Source organism: Miscanthus floridulus, chromosome 6 (assembly GCF_019320115.1).
Source record: "Miscanthus floridulus cultivar M001 chromosome 6, ASM1932011v1, whole genome shotgun sequence".
In the NCBI taxonomy this organism is placed as follows: Eukaryota; Viridiplantae; Streptophyta; class Magnoliopsida; order Poales; family Poaceae; genus Miscanthus; species Miscanthus floridulus.
In genome coordinates this window covers 101,101,582-101,122,722 of record NC_089585.1, presented here as the reverse complement: position 1 = coordinate 101,122,722, position 21,141 = coordinate 101,101,582, and the positions used below count along the sequence as shown (strand labels likewise).

Genomic DNA, 21,141 nt, shown 5'->3' with positions numbered 1-21,141 from the left:
GAAGAAGCTTAACCTTGGATCAAACTTGACAAGCAACTAGAATTACTTTCAAGTATTGCATTGCATATGCATGAATGTTGTTTTGTCGTTTCTCTTCAATCACCCTTTTATTACCTATTTTCTTAAAAAAATTATAGCCTAAGGCAAAATACTTTGAAAATTTTGAGGGTTTGAGAGAGGTCACTCACATCAGTCCCAATTGGTGTTTATTTGGGTCTTATTGAAGTTGGGACTTGATTGGGAACAGACAGCACGAAGGATCTTTGAAGAATTGCTGAAAAAGAGTGACTGAACGCTTCATCGGACTCTAAAGTCTAGCGTCCGATCAGTTCACATGATGTGAACCGTTGCTGCGAAGGAGTGATCAGATGCTGAAATAGTTCTTTCCTTGCGTCTGGTCAGATGGCGTTCCTGCATCTGGTCAAACGAAGAAGATCTAAGGATGGTGATCGAACGCGTTCGGTCGTGACTCAATGGGATTTGGACCTCTCTGGAGTCAATCAGACTCTAGGTGGCAGCGTCTGGTCGTTGCCACTAGAGCGTCTGGTCAATAGAAAATGTTTGGATCACAGACTCTTTTTCCTTTCCTTATCCAACTCAGGGGCCACCATATAACATCACTGCCGGTTGACCTAACCCGCATCCACCACAAATCCACCTCTCTCGAGCCACCACGCCATGCCCAAATCACCGAGCTCATGCCCGTAGCCATGCCTCCAATGCCGCCTCCCACACCGCTGTGATGCACCGCCGTGTCCGCACCATCCACGCCCGCGCCCACGCCGCACTGTGCCACCGCGTTCGCGCCACCCGCGGCACATCCACATCGCTGCCTATGCCTCCCCTACAGCAACAGCGCCGCCATGCTCTTGCCCTAGCTCATGCCTACGCCACATTGCACTGCCTTGCATCTTCTGTGTCGCTGATCCACGCCGCATTGCCGCAATCCTAACCCTAGACGTCAAGTTGCCGACCTGGTGGTTCCTTGTTTCGTTCCTCTGCTCTTTGATTCGCCAGTTCGTTAGGTAGCAAGCCATTGTCCCTATTTTTGCATCTATTGCTTGCTTCTTAGGGTTTTGTATCTCTAGATGAATATTGTAATTATTTATATATCCAATCTATTCCATCGTGCAACGAGTCGGTGTTGTTGAGGTCACTTTGGCAATTGTCAGTTAACTCAAGGCCAAGCTCGCGAGTACGGATCGAGGCCAAGCCTTAGAAGTGTCAGTGACAGTTGGTTCTTGTCCGTGATTGTAGTTTGTTTTAGCTTCAGCAATGGCTCGTGACAAGAATGCTGGAGGTGGTCCAGGTGATGAGGATCCGAGGCCTCCGCCTCGCTTGCCTACTGATGTGAAAGGCAAGGCGATGAAGAAGATCACGTCAAAGAAGCGGAAGTATGCATATGCTGATACAGCGAGAGCAGCAGCAGTGGTAGCCGCCATAGAGCGTGCAGAGAGAGAAGGTGCTAGCAGTGGAGTCCAGATTGCATATCAACTTTCACCAATACAGAGGGTAGCTATTGAGCAGGTTGAGCATCGTCATGGTAGTCTAGCTAGGACTATCATGCTTGAGGGATGGTGTGCTGCTATAGAGGAGACTCAGCCTCAGGGGAGTCACAGTAGTAGACAAAGCAGACACAGGGTGCTGAGCAGACAGAGGAGATAGAGTAGGCATCTCAGCCATAGCTTCGCCGCTCTAGTCGTACTCGTACCTAGGTGACACTAAGGCTAGAGACATAGAGGAGGGGTTCACATTCGCCTCCTAGACCACAGGGTCTGCCTCTAGTGACTCATCTAGATTTGAGGGCCACCACAGCCAAGCAGGTATAGTAGCTTAGATTCATACAGTTCGAGGACTGGTTTCCACCGAGGAGGGATGAGCGTACTTCAGAGGGGTTCTATACACCACTATAGGAGGATTTTTATAATGCATATCTTAATAGTGGGGTGGTCTTTAGATCTCAATGAGTATGCTCTATTGAGGCTATTGTAGCAGCTGTAGGAGAGCAGATTTGTCCTCACCTTTCTTACCTGCTAGGGTTGACATACCTACTTGGGCGGACAGGCATATATGTACCATCATGGGTCCGTGAGTTCTATGCTACACTTTGGATTGACCTAGCTCATAGGTTCATTCACTTTGCATTCAGAGGCTGAGACTATAGGCTGATGAGCTTCAGGGTTAGAGAGATACTCAAGTTACAGGAGTCACCCATCCGCATTCATGAGGTTTGCTATGGACACACAAAGCCTCCTAGATGCCCTCACGGCGGTCTTGTGTCTCCCACTGATCTCATCCGACCTTGCTTCATAGAGCCATTCGACGAGGGGTCAAGCAGGACACCTAGGGATCTTACTCCTATAGCCAGACTGCTAGATGCTATCATGAGGAGGACCCTGCTACCGAGGATGGGATATCGCGAGGGATTGACTCGCATTCAGTTGTGGCTACTGAACTCCCTGATATAGCAGACAGTCTTTGATGTTTGGGATGTCATTCTTTCTGAGATGGAGGATACTCTTGCAAAGGGATTCAGAGGACATAGACAGCTACCATATGCTCACTGGATTACTTTTCTGATTCATAGGGCAGTCACAGTGAGGCCACCTGAGATGTTGGTAGAGTATTCTAGTGCTACCATAGAGTTTCTAGCTTACAACATGACTTAGATGCTCTGCCATAGTGTAGTGAGGACACCTAGCCAGCTGAGCCGTCGCCTAGAGGTGCTAGAGTCTATAGCCCAGTAGGATGAGACTATCAGGGGCATTGCAGCGACAGAGGATGAGTAGCTAGATGCTCAGTAGAAGGGTATGGTCGAGAGCGACCCTAGTGATAGCATAGATGATGACTACTAGGATATCCCTCGGATGCCTCCTCGATGACATGATGGTGAGGCTAGTGGCTCTAGCTCAGCTCCACCTGCACCATAGACAGACCTTGCTCTACTTGCTATACTTGAGCGAAAGCGGTAGGATCAGGCTCATTGGGCCTAGGAGACAGCAGCAGCTCTAGCGCAGGTTTAGGACAGACATGACGAGTTCCTATGATAGCAGCAGACTATCCAGCAGTAGCAGTAGGCCATGCAGCAGCAGTAGCTCCTCATGCAGCAGTAGTTACTTGGATTCATGCAGCATAACGTCTTTGCTATTGGGGCTCCACCGCCATAGCTTACACCTCAGCTCGGCCAGCCTACCACCACTTCACAGACTCTAGTTGTACAGCCTAGTGGGCTTTAGAGTCAGGGATAGATAGCTACTCAATTTGCTTCACCTACAGAGCAGGTGTCCTAGTGGTTTGCTTCGCTAGTGATAGCCCAGGGTCCGCAGTTCACACTGCTTCATACAGGCTTCACACCGGCTCAGACTTCCTCGCTGCTTGTTCTAGATACCCCAGTTTCATGGAGCCTTGGTACTACCTTCAGTGAGTTGACAGGGTAGCCTACACCACTAGATCTACATGTCCCTAGTCCTTCCACAGTTGCTCCTATTACTGGGACTATAGAGACGCTCCCATCATCAGTTGCATCATCAGAGCCACCTACTTCAGTGATACCTACAGAGTCACAGGCCACACCAGTACCAGATCTGACCCAGACCGCTTCAGCGTCACTTCCAGCGACAGAGGGTCATACAGCTCAAAGCTCAGGATTAGATGATGATGCTGCCTAGTTCTAGATCGCTCATCGCACCTCAGTGCCCGACTCGTCCGCTACAGCCCCGCCGACCGACCCTTAGGTTTTGGTGTTTGACGCCAAAGGGAGAGAGGGATCGAGTATGATAGACTTAGGGGGACGATATATCTAGGGGAGTTATCTATTATATTTGGCTTTTTATGTGTGATACACTATTATGCATTCATGTTTACTTTCATGCATCGAACTATATTTATGTGATAGTGATATCTACGTGATGTGATATTTATGTGATATGTGACATGTGTGCTCTCTACTTTGAATTATTTATATGTCATGTCACTTGATTATGCCCATTTGCTTTGCTTTCGCGTTTTTACTCTGATGCAAATGAGCTTTATTTCTTATACTCATGTTTATTTCATATCTTTTGAGTACATCATGTTGGCTTGGGTCATATAAGCTTGCCTAACTCTTTTGTTCTTATTGTCAAAAGATTATATGAACCAAGCATGTTGAAAACCTCATCTCTTTTACATACTCGAGGTTGTATTGTCATCAATCACCAAAAAGGGAGAGATTGAAAGCATCTAGGCCCCTAGTTGGGTTTCGGTGATTAATGACAAAGATTACTGTGACTAATGTGTGTTTTGTAGATGCAATTAAGTTAGGTCATGGTAATGACAATTGATTGGGCAAATCATGGTTGTCATGCCCCTACGATGGAAATTGTTTCAGTTTTCAAAGGATGGATGACAAGGTTAAGGATGGACTAGTTCTAAGTGTCGTTTGGTGTTGAAGAGACACTTAGAATAGTTTAGGACTTTGTTTTTCCTTTGATCGTACTATTAAGGGGGTATGGATGGGTAGCTTAACCTAGGTGAGTCTAGTGGGTTAGGTGTGGTGCACACTTGTCAAATCTAGCACTAGGTAGCTTCAAAGTAGCCCTAAGATCAATTGAAGTGAACTTCATTCACATATGATTGCAAGTTCGAAGTGAATGGAGGGTCAAATGTTGACCGGACACTGGTTCCGGTGTGACCGAACGCTGGCGCAGAGTCTGGTCAGTTCATTTGATCAAGGTGAAGTCGTCTGAATGCGACCGGACGCTGAGTGAAATATGACCGGACGCTGGGTGTCAGGGTCCGGTCAACTCCAGTAAGGTCCTAGAGAAGGAGAATCCTGATCGGACATGTCCGGTCAGTGCTGACCAGATGCTAGTCAGGTTCTGGCTACTGACCGGACGCTGAGCAGCAATGTGACCGAACGCTGGGTTCCAGAGTCCGGTCAACATCAGTAAGGTTCCAGAGAGCAGTTTTCGTGATCAGGACGCGTCCGGTCAGTGCTGACCGGACGCTGGTCAGTGTTCGGTCACAACTTAACTGCTCGGTGGTGGGAAGAATTGACCGGAGCGTCCGATCAACTTGACTGGAGCGTCCGATCACCCCGTAGTGGCACATAACGGTTCGTTTTGAATGAGGGGTTATAAATACTTCCTCTATTCACTCAAGGGATTACTTTTACTCATTTCAACAGCTGAGAAACACCCTTGAGAGTGCCAAGGAGAGCAAGGTCCTAGTGAGATGATTGAGATTTGAGAATCCAAGAGAGAGCCCTCATTAGTGAAAGCAAGAGTACCAAAGTGTGCATCCACCCTTCTCATTAGGCTTGTCGTGGTCAAGTGAGAGTTCGTGGTCAAGTGAGAGTTCGTGCTTGTTACTCTTGGTGATCGCCATCACCTAGACGGCTTGGTGGTGATTGGGAGTTTGGTGATCATCCGGCGGAGCTTGTGGATGACCCAACTCAAGTTGTGAGCGGTTGTGGGTGATTCACCGTGATGGAGTGTCGAAGAATCAACCCGTAGAGAGCACTTAATCCTTGCGCGGATCAAGGAGGAGCTACACCCTTGCGCGGGTGCTCCAACGAGGACTAGTGGGGAGTGGCGATTCTCCGATACCTCGGCAAAACATCGCCGCGTTCCTCCTTCTATCTTTACTTTAAGCATTTACTTTGAGCAATTCAATTCTTGTCTTTACATTCATAGAATTGCCATGCTAGAGTAGGATTAGAACTTAGGTTGCAAAACTTTTGTGCGGTAGAACATTAGAAACGCATTCTAGGCACAAGGGGTGAAGTGGGCTAAGTGTAGGGTTTAATTATTGCAAAGAATTTTAGAATTAGCCCAATTCACCCCCCTCCCCTCGTGGGCATCTTGATCCTTTCAAAATCAATATGGGTTTATTAGGACAAGGACAATTTAGGATTGTCTTGCTTGGTCCTTTGAATACCTGCATTTGTGTCACACCTCAAAGAAAGAAATCATCATCCTTAAGTTGGATTTTGAGAAGGCCTTTGATAGGATTGAGCGTGGGGCTATGCTAGAAATCATGAAGAGGAAAGGCTCTGGAGAAAAGTGGTTATCTTGGATGGAGCTGATTTTCAGCTCAGGGACATCTTCTGTCTTGTTGAATGGCACCAATGGGAAGGTGTTCCATTGTTAAAGAGGAGTAAGGCAAGGGGACCCTCTCTCCCCCTTACTCTTTGTGTTAGCTGCCGACCTCCTTCAGTTCATTGTTAACAGAGCAAAAGATTTGGGGCTGCTCAATCTTCTAATCTCTTTGCAGTATACTAGTGATTTTCCTATTCTCCAGTATGCTGGTGACAACTTGATCATCATGGAAGGATGTGGAAGGCAACTGTTCCTGCTGAAAGTCCTCCTAAATTCATTTGCCACCTCCACTGGTTTAAAAGTTAATTTCTCCAAGCCAATGATGATTCTTGTCAACTTATCTGCAGAAAAACTTCAACACCTGTCAGTAACTTTTGGCTGCTCAACTGGGACTCTCCCTTTCACCTACTTGGGCCTGCCATTGGCGTTAACCAAACTAAGAGTAGAGGATTTCTTACCTCTAGTGTCAAGATGTGAAAGGAGACTTGTTAACACCTCGCTCTTTCTGTCTCAAGCTAGAAAACTGCAGATCACTAACTTTGTCTTCACCTCCTTGGCAACCTTTTTCATGAGCACCTTCAGCCTTCATGTTACCATAAGAGAACAAGTGGACAAGTTTAGGAAACATTGCTTGTGGAGAGGATCTGATGAAACCAATAGAATTAATGCAAAAGCAGCCTGGAAAATGGTTACCAGACCTAAGGATGAAGGGGGCTTAGGAGTTTTGGACTTAAGATCTCAGAATGAGGCTCTTCTTCTAAAAAACCTGCACAAATTCTTCAACAAGGCAGACATTCCTTGGATTCATCTTGTCTGGGAGAAGTACTATAGCAATGGCAAGCTTCCTAATCACACCAAAAAGGGATCCTTTTGGTGGAAGGATATTTTGAAATTGCTGGATAAGTTCAAAGGGATGGCCTTTGTGACTGTGCTGGATGGATCCACATGCCTTCTTTGGGATGATTGCTGGCATGGACAGCCACTCAAACTGGAATACCCTGAGCTTTATTCTTTTGCCAAGAAGCCTGATATTTCCCTCAGGAATGCTGCCTCGGCCAACTCTGTCACCAGTCTATTTAATCTCCCATTTTCTGTTGAAGCTTTTGAGTAGTTCCAGCAGGTGGAGAGTTTATTCCAAAATTGAGAATTGGTTGATGAAAGGGAAGTTTGGTCTTATATCTGGGGCAGCCCCAATTTCACCTCCAAAAAGGCCTACAAACACCTAATTGGCACATGTAGAGCACATCCAACCTTTAAGTGGATTTGGAAATCATCCTGTCAGCACAAGCACATGGTTTTTTTCTGGCTACTTTCCAAGGACAGGCTTAGTACGCGCAATATCTTGAAAAGGAAAAACTTTCACTTGCTCTCTTATAATTGTGTTCTCTGTGCTGACAATACTGAGGAGACTTTGGAGCATCTCTTCCTTGAGTGTGACTTAGCCAGAGCCTGCTGGAATTTAGTTGGTGTGGCAGTTGGTAACTACAATGACCCTTTACCGATTTTTGAGGATTGCAGAAGGCAGTTAGGAGTCCCTTTCTTTATGGAAATCATTATCATCATGAGTTAGAGTATTTGGACACTAAGAAATTATGTAATCTTTAAAGGGATCCCAGCAAGCAGTTTGAGAGGCCTGGAGATCTTCAAGGCCACCTTCAGGCAACTCCTTTGGAGAGCCAAGATGAAGTACTTCACTTTCATTGTGTCATGGCTAGAGCAGCTTGTGTAATTTGCTCAATTTTCTTTGTCTCATTTTTTGTCTCCTGAATCTCCTCCTCTCCCTCCCGCCCCCTCCTGTTGTTTTTTTACTCTTTTCTTGAACTCTTGTTATGTCCTTATAACCCCCTTGGTTGCCTTTTTAATAAAATTTTCAGTAGGGGCTCCTGAGCCCCTCCTGTTCCTTAAAAAAATGTGTAATTTATTTAGTTAGAATACTTTAATTAAAAATTGCAAAAAAATATAGATTCTAATTATATATTAGGTTGGTCTTATTCTTGACCATAGCATTGAGTTTTGTAGTTTCCACTATATCTCATGTAAGTAACTGATCCGAGCTCAAGTTAGTCGAAGACGTGGGTGTACACCCAAACCACCCTAAGTCTTTGAGGAAAATTTAGATGGCTATTTCTTCTTCACTGAAAAGACACCTATTTCCTCCTAGATTGGTCTTTTACCTCATGTAATGCTTATCAAGATCATAGGTTGTGTTTGATATGGGAGCGGGACAGGGACAAGGACAAGGTGGGATATTCCACTTCGTAGTGTTCGTTTGATCAGACTAGGCATACTAGCACAGGTAGTGCTCAAGCCCTGTCTCCTCGATCACCACTGTGTGATGCAACGACATGGATCACCGCAGGTAGCCTAGTCTGGAGAAGAGCAAGTCCCGCACCTCGTAGCCTCGTAGGGGACCAGCTCATTCACCACGCGCGCACCAGCATCACCGACGCCACCAGGGACGCCGCCGTCGTCACCGCCTTCTTGCACGACTCGATCGCCTTGTCGTAGGTCGTTGCCATGGCGATAGCTGGCCGGCCGATATTTCGCATCCTGTGTCTCTCTCACTCATCTTTCAGACCCTACAGTTCTCTCACTTAGAATTGAAATGCTGGGAGGATCGATCGCGTCGAAGGAGGGGGTGAACGAACAATGTTGGTTGTGCACTTGTGATGTGCTCCTCTGTCCCTCTCGCTCAACTTTCAGACCGTACAGTTCTCTCGCTCAGAATTGAAACGCCAGGAGAATTGATCGATCGATCGCGTCGAAGGAGGGGTGAATGAACAATGTTGGTTGTGCACTTGTGCAGTTGTGCTGTGTCTAGGGCTCCTCTGTCTCTCTCGCTCAACTTTCTGACCCTATAGTTCTCTCGCTCAGAATTGAAATGCCGGGAGGATCGATCGATCGATCGCGTCGAAGGAGGGGTGAACGAACAATGTTGGTTGTGCACTTATGCTATGTCTGGGGCTAGGTTTAATATATGGGCGCCACTGATTGGTTGGTTGTGCACTTGTACTGTGTCTGAGGCTGGGTTTTATATATAGACGCGTCGAAGGAGGGGGTGAACGAACAATGTTGGTTGTGCAGTTGTTGTGTGTCTGGGGCATGGTTTTATATATGGGCGCCACTGATTGGTTGTTTGTGCACTTGTGTTGTGTCTGGGGCTGGGTTTTATACACGGACGTGTCGAAGGAGGGGGGGACGAACAATGTTGGTTGTGCACTTGTGTTATGTCTGGCTGGGTTTTATATGGATGCCACTGGTTGGTTGGTTGTGCACTTGTGATGTTTCTGGAGCTAGGTTTTATATACGGACGCCATTGATTGGTTGGTTATGTGAACTGTGAAGTGTGTGATGGATGAGTCAATAAGTTTTATATATTACTAAAAAATGTGGTTAGCCTATGCCTTGGCTTGCGACTAAGTTTTATATATTACTAAAAAAAATGTGGTTAGCCTATGCCTTGGCTTGGCGACTGTAGAGAAAAAAAAACGGCGTCACATTAGTCTACGGACATGATTTCTTTTGGGTGGCGGCCGCGCATAGAGACATGCTATGGACAGAGACGCAAATCAAGCTCTTGAATGCTTTTGTATCCATCCGTTTTATTCAAGCAACAAGCATTCTTGTATTTCTAGCTTTATGAAAGAAGTGTAAAGAATAATAGAAATGTTACAAAGCCTGATCTTGTTGCTTATCTTCCCAGTTCTCAGCAGCTATACATTTTGATAAGCAGCCCACTAGCTATTCAGTTTATCAGTTGCAACGATTGAGAACTTGTAGCACACAAGTGCAACAAAACCTCACCATTGCAGACAGTAATGGTGGTAACTGGTAAGCGAGATAATTCGAGAAAATGGCGGCACACCTTAATCATATCCCTGAAGCACGTTTTTAGTTAGCAACTAAATAACCTGGAGAGATCTTAGCCTTGACCAGGAAAAGATGCCAGACTTGCTAAGTAGGGAGTGCTTCTGTGTCGTCTCATTTCTTCCTTCCGTGCTACCTCTCTTCCTTTTTTATCTCATACATAGAACTGAAAATTTCTTTTGTTGCCATGGCCCTGAATGAAAACAAAGCAACAAAGACAAACAAACACTGTTGGTATAAGATGGCAACTGGAAACGCAAGCAATACTATATCAATTTTAGAAGAATCATCCAAATACCTTCGAGCGATGGCAATGCATTCTCTGTCTACAAAACCTATCAAAGGTCCTCTGTCCTGAGGATTAGCATCCTCAGAAACTACAGGAAGGTGATCCACACCATGAGAGTCCATAATCTTCTCTGCAGTAGTAAGTGGCATCTGAGGCGTCACAGACCACGATTTACACTTGCCTGCTTGGCAAACATGAGATATCAGGAGTTCCTTTACCTGCATCAAGGTTGAGAAAGCTACCAATAAGCTAATTAACAAAAAAGACCATGTGGCAATAAATATTATGTATAGACATCCTCTAAATTACCATTTGACCAACAGTTCCTTAACAAATGTAAAATCCATTTTATTTTATATATATTAAAGAAAAACATGGAAGCACAGCAAAAATCAGAGCAACTTGAGAGATCAAGATTGATCATGACCCCAGGAACTAACCAAACCTGTCAAATTTTTCTTTATTTGATACATTCCTAACACAAATGGTATGGTGTCTAGTGTAATTTGCTCCATGCCTGCTTGTTTTGGGGCATTTGGATCATAATGTGGCATGCAATGCTCAACTCCCTACGTAAATATAAGTCTACTAGGAAATCGACACGGTCACCAATATTACACTTTGACTAATAATCTAAATAGAATATATTGCTGTAAATAGACAGAGTTATATATTATGAAGTATGTTCCATGATTAATATACTAGCATCAACCTCATGTTATAACTTTTTAGTCATTGAAGGCAAAGCCTAAAAAGTTTGACTTAGCACAAAGGCACAAGGCTAAATGGAGCTATATTTTGGATCCAAGGGAGTATATGGTACAATTGAGAGTTGTGATGGATGCAATTATTATGTAAGGTGGTTATATCTATACAAACTGGTGCAGGTGGTGCCCTCTGTTGATAAAAATAAGGAAAATAACTATGCATACGACAAGACTTGAGACAGCAAGAGCTCCATAGAGCTAAAGGGCGTACCCAGTGCAGAGAGCTCCCGCTCTGTGCGGGGTCTAGGGAAGGGTGTTAGTGGCAAGCCTTACCCTCGCCTGTGCAATGCGAGGAGACGCGACTCGAACCTGGGACCTTCCGGTCACAGGCGGTAAGACTCTATACCGCTTGCACCAGGCCCATAGAACTGAAAAAAAAAAACTACCGGACCTATAGCATGCCTATGTATTATACAGAACTCTAAAATCAATCAAAAGATGATTGAAAAACCAGTGTTATTCTCACATTTTACCTCAGCATGTGCTCTGGTAGTTTTTGCAGCTCTGCAAAAATCTTGGATGTTCTTTAGTGCCAGCAAGCCTCTTACAAATGTGTTATTCTCAGTTATCATAACAAAGGGCTGCTTCTCGGCGAGCATAAGATCTAGTGCCTCAATTAATGGAGTTGTCATTGAGACGGAGAAGTAGTTAGTTTTCATGGCCTCTGCAACAGTAAGATTTTTGAACATATTGTCATCGTTGGCATCATAGACACAAAGGGAGCTTTCAATTTTACATAATTCTAGCGGCGAATCATCTGTATCCATGGAAGTGGCCTGTTTGTTTTCAGTGAGCATGTTGTTTGCTTGCTGAGGAATACTTGATTTATCCTCCTGAGAATCCAGCTTACTTCTTTTAGAGAACCTTTGAGGAGAAGCAATCCAGGATGATAACCCGACAGCCCCAAGCAAAGGTAGAACTATACGATAGTCTTGTGTAAGCTCAAAAAGTAGCAGGACAGATGTCAGAGGCACCTTGCATACACCAGCGAGGGTAGCTGCCATACCTACCTGTGAAGATTAAACAAAAAGGAAGAAAACATAAGCAGCGATCATATTTTCTGGTTAATATTGCTGCCCAAGATTATAATGTGCAAGTTTTATCGGCAATAAGTTGTGACAGGGAGTGGAAAGCTAGTTAACACTAGATATGGTACCTGTACGTTGCAGCGGAAATCTAATAAGCCCCAATAAATAATGTTAAATTCCTATTAACTATCTTCACAACTATTTATTTTTTACTGAAAAATCAAATAGGTCATTAAGCTACTAGCAATTATCTGGTGATGTCTTTAGATTGAATAGTTAATAGCAGGTGGTATTGCGACTTTGTGAGTAAATATATCGAATTATACGGGTAACAAGCTAATGGAATTAAGATAATAACAATCTTGAACAGAGGACAACTGCATAACAATAATATTATCGTAATATATAATGATGGATATCAAGGGATTTGAAAATACAAAAAAATGCAGATGAACGAGCTGAATTTGGTAGACATGTTACCAGGCCATATGCTTGAGGTGATGCCACATCTAGGAATGGGACATGCAGCAGTGGTTCAGGGCCAGTAAATGTAAACCTCATGAATTTGCCATATGCCATCCCTGTGGCTGCACCAATAAAAAGAGAAGGTGCATAGTAACCACCAACCAATCCAAAAGCCCTGCACAAAGATGTTGCTAATATTTTCACTCCAATAAGCTGAACTAATATGGTTGTTGAGAGGCCGCCTGTAAATGGTCGTGATTCCAGCAAGATATCAACATTTTCAAAGCCCCAGTACAATACTTCAGGGTACAAAAGTGCAAGGAGACCAACAATGAGGCCACCTAAAGCCGGAGATGCAGACTTCGGTAACCCTGTTGCCCCTTGTAAACTTTCAACTGCCTCCATAGCAAGTGATGTACATCTTGATAATGCAATTGACACCAACCCACAGAAGACACCCAGCAAAACGTATAGAGGAAGTTCTGACATTTATGAAGTCATGTAAATATCCTCACACTTTCAATCTCTGGAGCATGAGAAACAAAATGTAAAAAGAGGATATCATTAAACAAACACCATAACTATCCTACCATCAGGAGGATTGTAAAGGCATTCTGTTACTGTATCAGGCAAAAGATGGTAGCACAGCTTATTATTTAGTAGTATCATGTTGGTGTAATATGAAGGGCGGGCCTGGTGCAAGCGGTAGTCTTACCGCCTGTGACCGGAAGGTCCCGGGTTCGAGTTGCTGTCTCCTCGCATTGCACATGCGAGGGTAAGGCTTCCACTAACACCCTTCCCCAGACCCCGCACAGAGCGGGAGCTCTCTGCACTAGATACGCCATTTTTATCATGTTGGTGTAATATGAGTTTGAAGGACTTTTCTGTAAATATGTATGGACAGAAAGGAGAGTTTGTATGCTCTCAGAGACAATATACACCACCTCCAATTCCCCAGCTAACTTATCAGGACAGAAGCATGTGCAATTTGAAACAAATTAATGCCAACATCATCTAGCTTACAACAATATTACATTTTGTATCATATTTCATCACTAAAAATTATGTGTAAGTGGATCAACAGTGCTACAAATTTCATAAGTACCTGTTGGGGAGCGAAAATCATATTCTGGGACAGTGAAAGCAGGATCAGAACCTAGACCAATCTCTGAAACAACAGATGCTATCACTGAACTGAGTATCACCATAGGTGTCGAGTTGGCAAGGGATGAGGAATCAGCAGAAGGCCACAAAACAGATTCCACGGCAAAAAAACACCCAGCAACAGCAGCATTAAAACCTAAAATACAAGGCAATAACCTAGAATATAAGTAAAATGAAATCAGAAAGAAGACAGAAAACTGCATAGACATGTTGAGTTATTGAGAATTTCAAGTATCCATAGAAGGTGAATCTAATGCAAGCTACTGGGTTAATGTCCCATATATCATGTATTACATCATGTATAGCTATCAGCATACCAATCTATTCAACAAGGTGATTAAAGAATTATCATACAGCAGCATTATGATGAGAAATTATAGGGGTAACAATCGACAATAGCCATAGGTAAGGCGATGAAATGATGATGTTAAGATGTTATGTTGGTGTTGGTGGCAATCATTTGACATTGACATGAAAAAATCCAGAAAACATTCTGAGCATGTTGAACTTTTCTTGAACACAGAGCATGTTCAACTTAAAAACGACAAGCATCAAAACTCTAGTTAGTAAAAGTTACCAGATGAGATCCCAGCTGCTGATCCTGCTGCCACAAGAGACAGCCTTTTCCCACCCTCCCACTCAAACACATTACCAAATCCTTTGGCTATTGCAGAACCAATTTCCACACTGGGACCCTCAGGACCCAGTGAATTGCCAGTTCCAAGTGTGAAAGATGCTGCCACAGCTTTCAAGAATGGTCTAAATGCACTCTTTATCTTGGACACAGGGGCATTTGAGTTAGTTTTGATATAACTTCTTAGTGCGTTCAATCCACCTACTATAACACCTCCACTGACCGGAACAAATATCACTCTCTGCCAGACTTCATCAATCGGCTCCTCCCTCAGCCATGAAGCGCCTCGCAAAGGAATACTGTCCCAAAATATGTCACGTATTTCATGAACCTATGGCAAGAAATATGGGCATCTTAAATCACAGTATGAGGTACTTTAAATGGACAGCACGTGAACTTAACAATGCCTCTTCACTCTTGAGTACTAAAATGGATCCAAGATGTTAACGATTTCCGAGTGTGTCATTTAAACGTGACACAGACAACTTCAAGTTTATGCAACATACTTGAAGGGATGAAAAAAGAGACTGAATTATAAACAAGGCAGAACCAGGGTGATCCTAACCTGTAAGGTTGGAGGACAAATGATTAAAGCCTGTAACCTTTTAGGTGGGAACTAATGCTTTTGAAATCCGAGGACTTGTCAGAAAAAAAAAAAATATATATATATATATATATATTTGCTATATTACACCTGGTGCAATCTGTGTACAGAATACACCTGCGAATGAAACCATCAAACTTGAGCTCGTGAGGTGGCTGCCGTACCGAGAGGTTGAAGAGCACAACGGAGACGCCGGTGAGGAGGCCCACGAGGCAGGCGGTGAGCGTGACGAGGTCGCGACCAGCCACTGACTCCTCCGGGGCCGCCTCCTCCTCCTGACCCCCGCTCGCGGCCCCGCTCTCGTCCTCCTCCACTGCTCGTCGAACGACCCGAAGGCGTGCGCTTCCGCCTCGCCGTGACAGCCCCAGGGAGCGGCCGCCCGCGCGGCAGAGCCTGAGGAGAGTGGGCGGGGAGTGGGGCGAGGCGAGGAGGAGGTGCGAGGAGGAGGAGGGGGCTGCGGATGGCGCCATGGGGGCTCCGATCGCTCACAGGCTATCTCATTCTCATCTCGTGGAATCGTGATTTGGGCGCTGGCTCGCGAAGGCGAAGGGGGGCTGAGGAACGGCACGCAGCCAAGCGAACGCCTGCTCCTCCGAGTTCGGAGTTCCTGACCTTCCCCGACGGAGGGAGCCGTTTTTTCTGCGGTGGCCGTGAACCCGCGACGTGTCCCCGTTTATCCTCGGAGGTCGGAGCCTCGCTTTCTCTCTCCCCTGCCGCACAACGGCAGAAGCACGTTGCAAAACAAAGATGGGCCCAGGACCTTGGCGATGGTAGCCTGCAGATCTCGGGCCTGGCCCAAATCCGGGTTTAGAGCTGTGGCGCCGTCCGAAGGCTGACGTTCTATCTTGGGAACTTTTTTTTTTTTTTGGCGATTTCTATCTTGGGAAATTCAGGCAACATATTTACTCGTACATACTTTTGCTCGCAGAATAGCACAACCTTCAAATTTAAAAAGTTCACCATTTCTAGAATCGTTGCACAACATGTTCACCGTTTCTAGAAACACTGCAAAACATAGTTTTGTTTCGATCTGGCCATGATACTGTCGAGGACGAGCTGCCCCAAGTCAACATCGACGGTCCAGACCAAAAACTGATCGCAACAAACGTTCACTCCGATGACACTGCGTTGCCCATCCTCATTTCCGTCGCCCGGAACCAGGCATCTACCAACGGGACAAAAATAACGAAGCTGGCAGTGACACGCGGACAAGAGGGTAACGCTTTTTATATGCTTGTAGTATACAAGCTGCGTGCCTAGAAATAAAACCCGTAGGCGGCCACACCGGTGCGTAGGTGGACGTACAGCATATGGCGCATCACCATCACCACCAGCACAATGGCCGGAACGGCGGCCACCGCCTGGAGACGGTGATCAACATGGCGCAGCAGCCGGAGAAGCCAGCGGGCGTGGGGCGGTTCGGCTTCACGGGCGGGCTGGAGTTCACCAGCCTCACGTACACGGTCGTCAAGAAGCAGCGCGGCGCCGGCGGGGAGTGGGAGAAGAAGGACGTCGACCTGCTGCATGAGATCACCGGGTACGCCCCCAAGGGGTGCGTCACGGCCGTCATGGGCCCCAGCGGCGCCGGCAAGTCCACGTTCCTTGACGCGCTCGCCGGGCGCATCGCCAGCCTCGACGGCCGCGTGGCGCTCGACGGCGTCGAGATGAGCCCCAGCCTCATCAAGCGCTCCTCGGCCTACGTCATGCAGGACGACCGCCTGTTCCCCATGCTCACCGTCTACGAGACGCTCATGTTCGCCGCCGACTTCCGCCTCGGCTCCTCCGTCTCCGCCTCCGACAAGAAGCTCCGCGTCGAGAACCTCATCGAGCAGCTCGGCCTCACGGTAAGACATGCACGCTGCAACTACTGTTAGATTAGTACTCTGCTTCAGAAATTCAAAACAGAACACTAATAAAGGCATCGTCGATGGTACCGTGCACTGCATGCAGTCCTCCAGAAACACGTACATCGGAGATGAGGGCACGAGGGGGGTGTCCGGCGGCGAGCGCCGGCGAGTCTCGATCGGCGTGGACATCATCCACGGGCCGGCGCTCCTGTTCCTGGACGAGCCGACGTCGGGGCTGGACTCGACGAGCGCGCACAGCGTAATCGAGAAGGTGCACGACATCGCGTGCGCCGGGAGCACCGTGGTGCTCACCATCCACCAGCCGTCCTCGCGCATCCTGCTGCTGCTGGACCACCTCATCATCCTGGCGCGCGGGCAGCTCATGTACAGCGGCGGGCCCAAGGAGGTGACCGCGCACCTCGGCCGCATGGGTCGCAAGGTGCCCAAGGGGGAGAACTCCATCGAGAACCTCCTCGACGTCATCCAGGAGTACGAGCAGTCGGAGTTCGGCGTCAAGGCGCTGGCCGAGTTCTGCCTCACCGGCCTGAAGCCGCCCAAGCTCACCGCCACCTACGGGCCCGAGGGGCTGTCCACCGTGTCCAGCATCGTCCAGACGCCGATCTCGGGCCCCGGCGGCGACGACGACTTCGATCGCAGCCTGAGGAGCCAGCACTCCAAGTCCCCGTGGAGCGGCGTGCGCCTCACGCCGTCCCGGCGCCCCAAGCACAAGGGGCCCGGGGCCCCCCACGACAACCACAGGTACACGCCGGAGATCGTGATGGGAACGCCGACGCCGATGAGCAGCGCGTACACGGTGAACGAGGACGACTACCTGACGCCGACGCACCGGGCGGGGCCGAACGCGACGGGCGTCAACGCGCTGGGCCACCGGGGCAAGTTCGCCAACTCGTACGTCGGGGAGGTGTGGGTGCTGATGCGGCGCAACTTCACCAACATCTGGCGCACGCCGGAGCTGTTCCTGTCGCGGCTGATGGTGCTCACTGTGATGGGGTTCCTGATGGCCACCATGTTCACCAAGCCCAAGGACAACACGCAGGGGATCACCAACCGCCTCAGCTTCTTCATCTTCACCGTCTGCGTCTTCTTCTTCTCCTCCAACGACGCCGTGCCGGCCTTCATCCAGGAGCGCTTCATCTTCATCAGGGAGACCTCGCACAACGCGTACCGCGCCTCCGCCTACGTCGTCGCCGGGATCATCACCTACCTCCCATTCCTCCTGCTCCAGTCGGCCACCTACGCCGCCATCGTCTGGTTCGCGCTCAAGCTCCACGGCCAGTTCCTCTACTTCCTCGTCATGCTCTACGCGGCCCTGCTGTCCACCAACTCCTTCGTCGTCTTCATCAGCTCCGTCGTGCCAAACTTCATCCTGGGGTAAGTCACTAAGTCCACCTGTTTCGTGTGTGTGTGTGTTTTTTTTTTTTTTTTGTTACAAAATTTTGCAGTTATTTTTTTATAAAAAAAATCAGAACCTTTTCTTGTTCAGATCAGCCGTAGCCCAATCCATATAAAAAGATGCCTACTCATCAAATACGGCCCATCAAGATCAGTATTACAAGATTATATATATGGGCCGGCCTGCATTAACATATTACAAAATTTGCAATTTTCTTTGTATATATAGTTTTTTTTTAAAAAAACAGAACCTTTTCTTGTTCAGATCAACCGTAGGTCGTAGCCCAGTCCATATATATAAAAAAGATGCCTACTCATCAAATACGGCCCATCAAGCTTAGCTTATTACAAGATTATATATATGGGCCGGCCTGCAATAACATTAAGGAAAAGAGCCCATGCCTGTCCTAAACAACGGCCCAAACTGTACGAGACCGCGCGAGGCGTTTCTGATCTCTGAATGAATGCGACGGACGAGGCAGGTACGCCGCGGTGATCGCGTTCACGGCGCTCTTCTTCCTCTTCTGCGGCTACTTCCTGGACAGCGACAGCATCCCGGTGGCGTGGAAGTGGATGAACACCATCTCGACGATGAAGTACCCGTACGAGGGCCTGCTGATGAACGAGTTCAACGGGGACCATGTCTTCGCCTCGGAGCCCGCCATCGGGCTGATCCTGACGGGCAACGACATCCTCAAGCAGCTGGGCATCAGCGTGGAGGAGAACCGCAAGTGGTGGATGGTGCTCTACCTCCTCGGCTGGGCCGCCTTCTACCGCGTCCTCTTCTACCTCGTCCTCCGCTTCGCCTCTAAGAACAAGAGGAAGTAGTAGCGACAGCTTCGTCATTAATTAATTATTGTTTCAGCCTCGATTGGTACGTTTAATGGTATGTAGACTTTGGATGTATGATGAGGAGAAGGTAAGTTTTCTTTGAAGCGACAAGGCGCCGGCCGGAAAGCCGGGTTGATTGATTATGTCATGATTGATTTCTAATGTAATTTTCCGAGAGCGATGTTAAGTACACCGGCCCCCTGATAGTAACTTTTGCACCGCCCAGGAACTACGCAATTGTCCTATACTAACGATAAAAGAGATCACGTAATAAAGGATTGACAAATTATTATTGACATGGTACTTGTTCCTATGGAAGAAGACTAGGAAGCTGCAGCGATCGATCGAGAGTAGGTGCTTAGTTGCTTACTGACTGCTTAGCGTCCATCTGAATCTGGCTTCGTTTTCGGCAGCCAGACCATGCATTCACCAGCCACCACCTGTCACCACTCACCAATCAGCAGCGACTAATGACTTTGCTCGATGAACATATATATACAGGGAGAATCATAAACAAAATTAGCTGTGGTGGCTACGGCTGCAACCAGCATCCCATAGACGGAGTCGCCACGCATAGTCGACACAAAGCTATTACTGCATAGTCGAGGATGCAGACTAAAATTTGCAGCATGATTTAATGGGCAGGCTTTCCTTCTTATATTAGTACACGGATTAAGAGTAGTAAAATTTGCACAACCAATTACTAATATTGTAATTGTTCATAGCAGCTATCTAAGTGAGTAACAACATACCAAGTGGACTACCAACCAGGCAACCACATTGACATTAAGGTGCTAGTTCTGAAACCTAGAATCCAAAATCTTATATGCTAAGACAAGCATATTATTGAATACTTGCGGTATCGCTAACTAAGACAAGCATACTTGCGGTATCTGGGAGGCCACCAATTATGATTATAGAATTAAGGGAGAATGTTGGGTTGATCTCACGAACGGTCGAAAGATCGAGTCCATAGAGGAAACCCCACGAGCGCAACTTAATCTGATTCGCCAAAATGAAACCCCCAGTTGTCCCCCCACCCCGTTACACAACGCTTATAAAAATATAGGCTCCCTTCCCCTCTCGTAATCCGACGAGCCGAGAGACGTTAGCCACGTCAAAGCCTAAGCACCCGATCTAACCGAGCGCTGGAGTAAAGGGAAAGCCGTCGCCGCTTGTCTCTTCGTCACCACCATCGAGAACGAGGATTAGAGTACCGCCATGGAAGCTAGGAGGACGAAGGTACGACTACGGAGTCAACTCCACCAACCTAACTGCATCTGCGCCTGCATCACGCAGGCACGGGTCTTCACACTCGATGGCTTCATCATCGGCTAATGAAGGTAAACCCGGGATCTAATCTAAGTCTAAGTAGGTGTCCTAACTGGCACTAGAGATCCTATTAAGTTCCTAATCCTAAGTTTTTCTTTCTAACAGGTACTCGTTCCTATGGAAGAAGACTAGGATGATGCCGCGGTCGAGTATGTGCTTAATGGCTGCTAAGCATCCATCTTAATCTGACTTCGCCTTCGGCAGGCAGACCAAGCATTCACCAGTCACACTACTGGAAACAGGGCATTTGTCGAGTGCAAACTGCTTTACCGAGTGTCAAAAATCGGGCACTCGGCAAAGACCTTCTTTGTCAAGTGTCATACTCGGCAAAGAATTGCACTCGGCAAAGAATTCTTTGCCGAGTGCCGGGCACTCGGCACAAAAGGGCACTCGGCAAATGACTTCTTTGTCGAGTGCCAGGCTCTCGGCAAAAGCTCGGCACTCGGCATAGGCTGCCCCGCGTAACGGTGTTCGACAACGTCCTTCTTCGCCGAGTGCCTGTTGTTAGGCACTCGGGAAAGATTTTTTTTTTGAAATACTTTTGCCGAGTGTCCCTGTGAAGACACTCGGCAAAGAGGAAATTTCTAAAAAAATTCAAAAACCTCTTTGCCGAGCGCCTTATTCTTGGCACTCGGCAAATACCCCTTTGTCGAGTGCCATGCCCCGATGCTCGGCAAAGTTTTTTTTTGTTTTTGGCCTCCAAATTTTTTGTGCATCTCTTTTAAAGTACCAGAAACTCATCGTTAGAATTTGAGGATTTTTTGTGGCTTTTTGATATATTTAGTTACTTTATTTCGTTTACTTGATTTTTTTCGAAAAA

At 47.0% G+C, this 21,141-nt stretch overlaps 2 protein-coding genes across 3 annotated transcripts; one reads left to right on the top strand and one right to left on the bottom strand.

Moving 5' to 3' along the window:
• Positions 1–9,681: 9,681 nt before the first annotated feature.
• LOC136456434 (chloride channel protein CLC-e-like) lies at positions 9,682–15,655 on the bottom strand. 2 transcript variants are annotated; one of them, XM_066456301.1, is made up of 7 exons: positions 15,063–15,655; positions 14,238–14,625; positions 13,602–13,796; positions 12,512–12,978; positions 11,477–12,013; positions 10,246–10,454; positions 9,682–10,140 (listed from the first exon to the last, which is right to left on the bottom strand). In XM_066456301.1, exons 1-7 carry the CDS (start codon positions 15,366–15,368, stop codon positions 10,080–10,082), a joined length of 2,163 nt encoding a protein of 720 aa, XP_066312398.1. In that variant the 5' UTR covers positions 15,369–15,655; the 3' UTR covers positions 9,682–10,079. The 2 variants fall into 2 exon arrangements, with proteins under 2 accessions (XP_066312398.1, XP_066312399.1); XM_066456302.1 differs by having other exon boundaries at positions 9,683–10,140; positions 12,512–12,618; positions 15,063–15,650.
• Positions 15,656–16,208: 553 nt separating this feature from the next.
• On the top strand, positions 16,209–19,070 carry LOC136460916 (ABC transporter G family member STR2-like). The gene is made up of 3 exons (XM_066460442.1): positions 16,209–16,742; positions 16,849–18,137; positions 18,641–19,070. Exons 1-3 carry the CDS (start codon positions 16,209–16,211, stop codon positions 18,984–18,986), a joined length of 2,169 nt encoding a protein of 722 aa, XP_066316539.1. The 3' UTR covers positions 18,987–19,070.
• Positions 19,071–21,141: the final 2,071 nt, after the last annotated feature.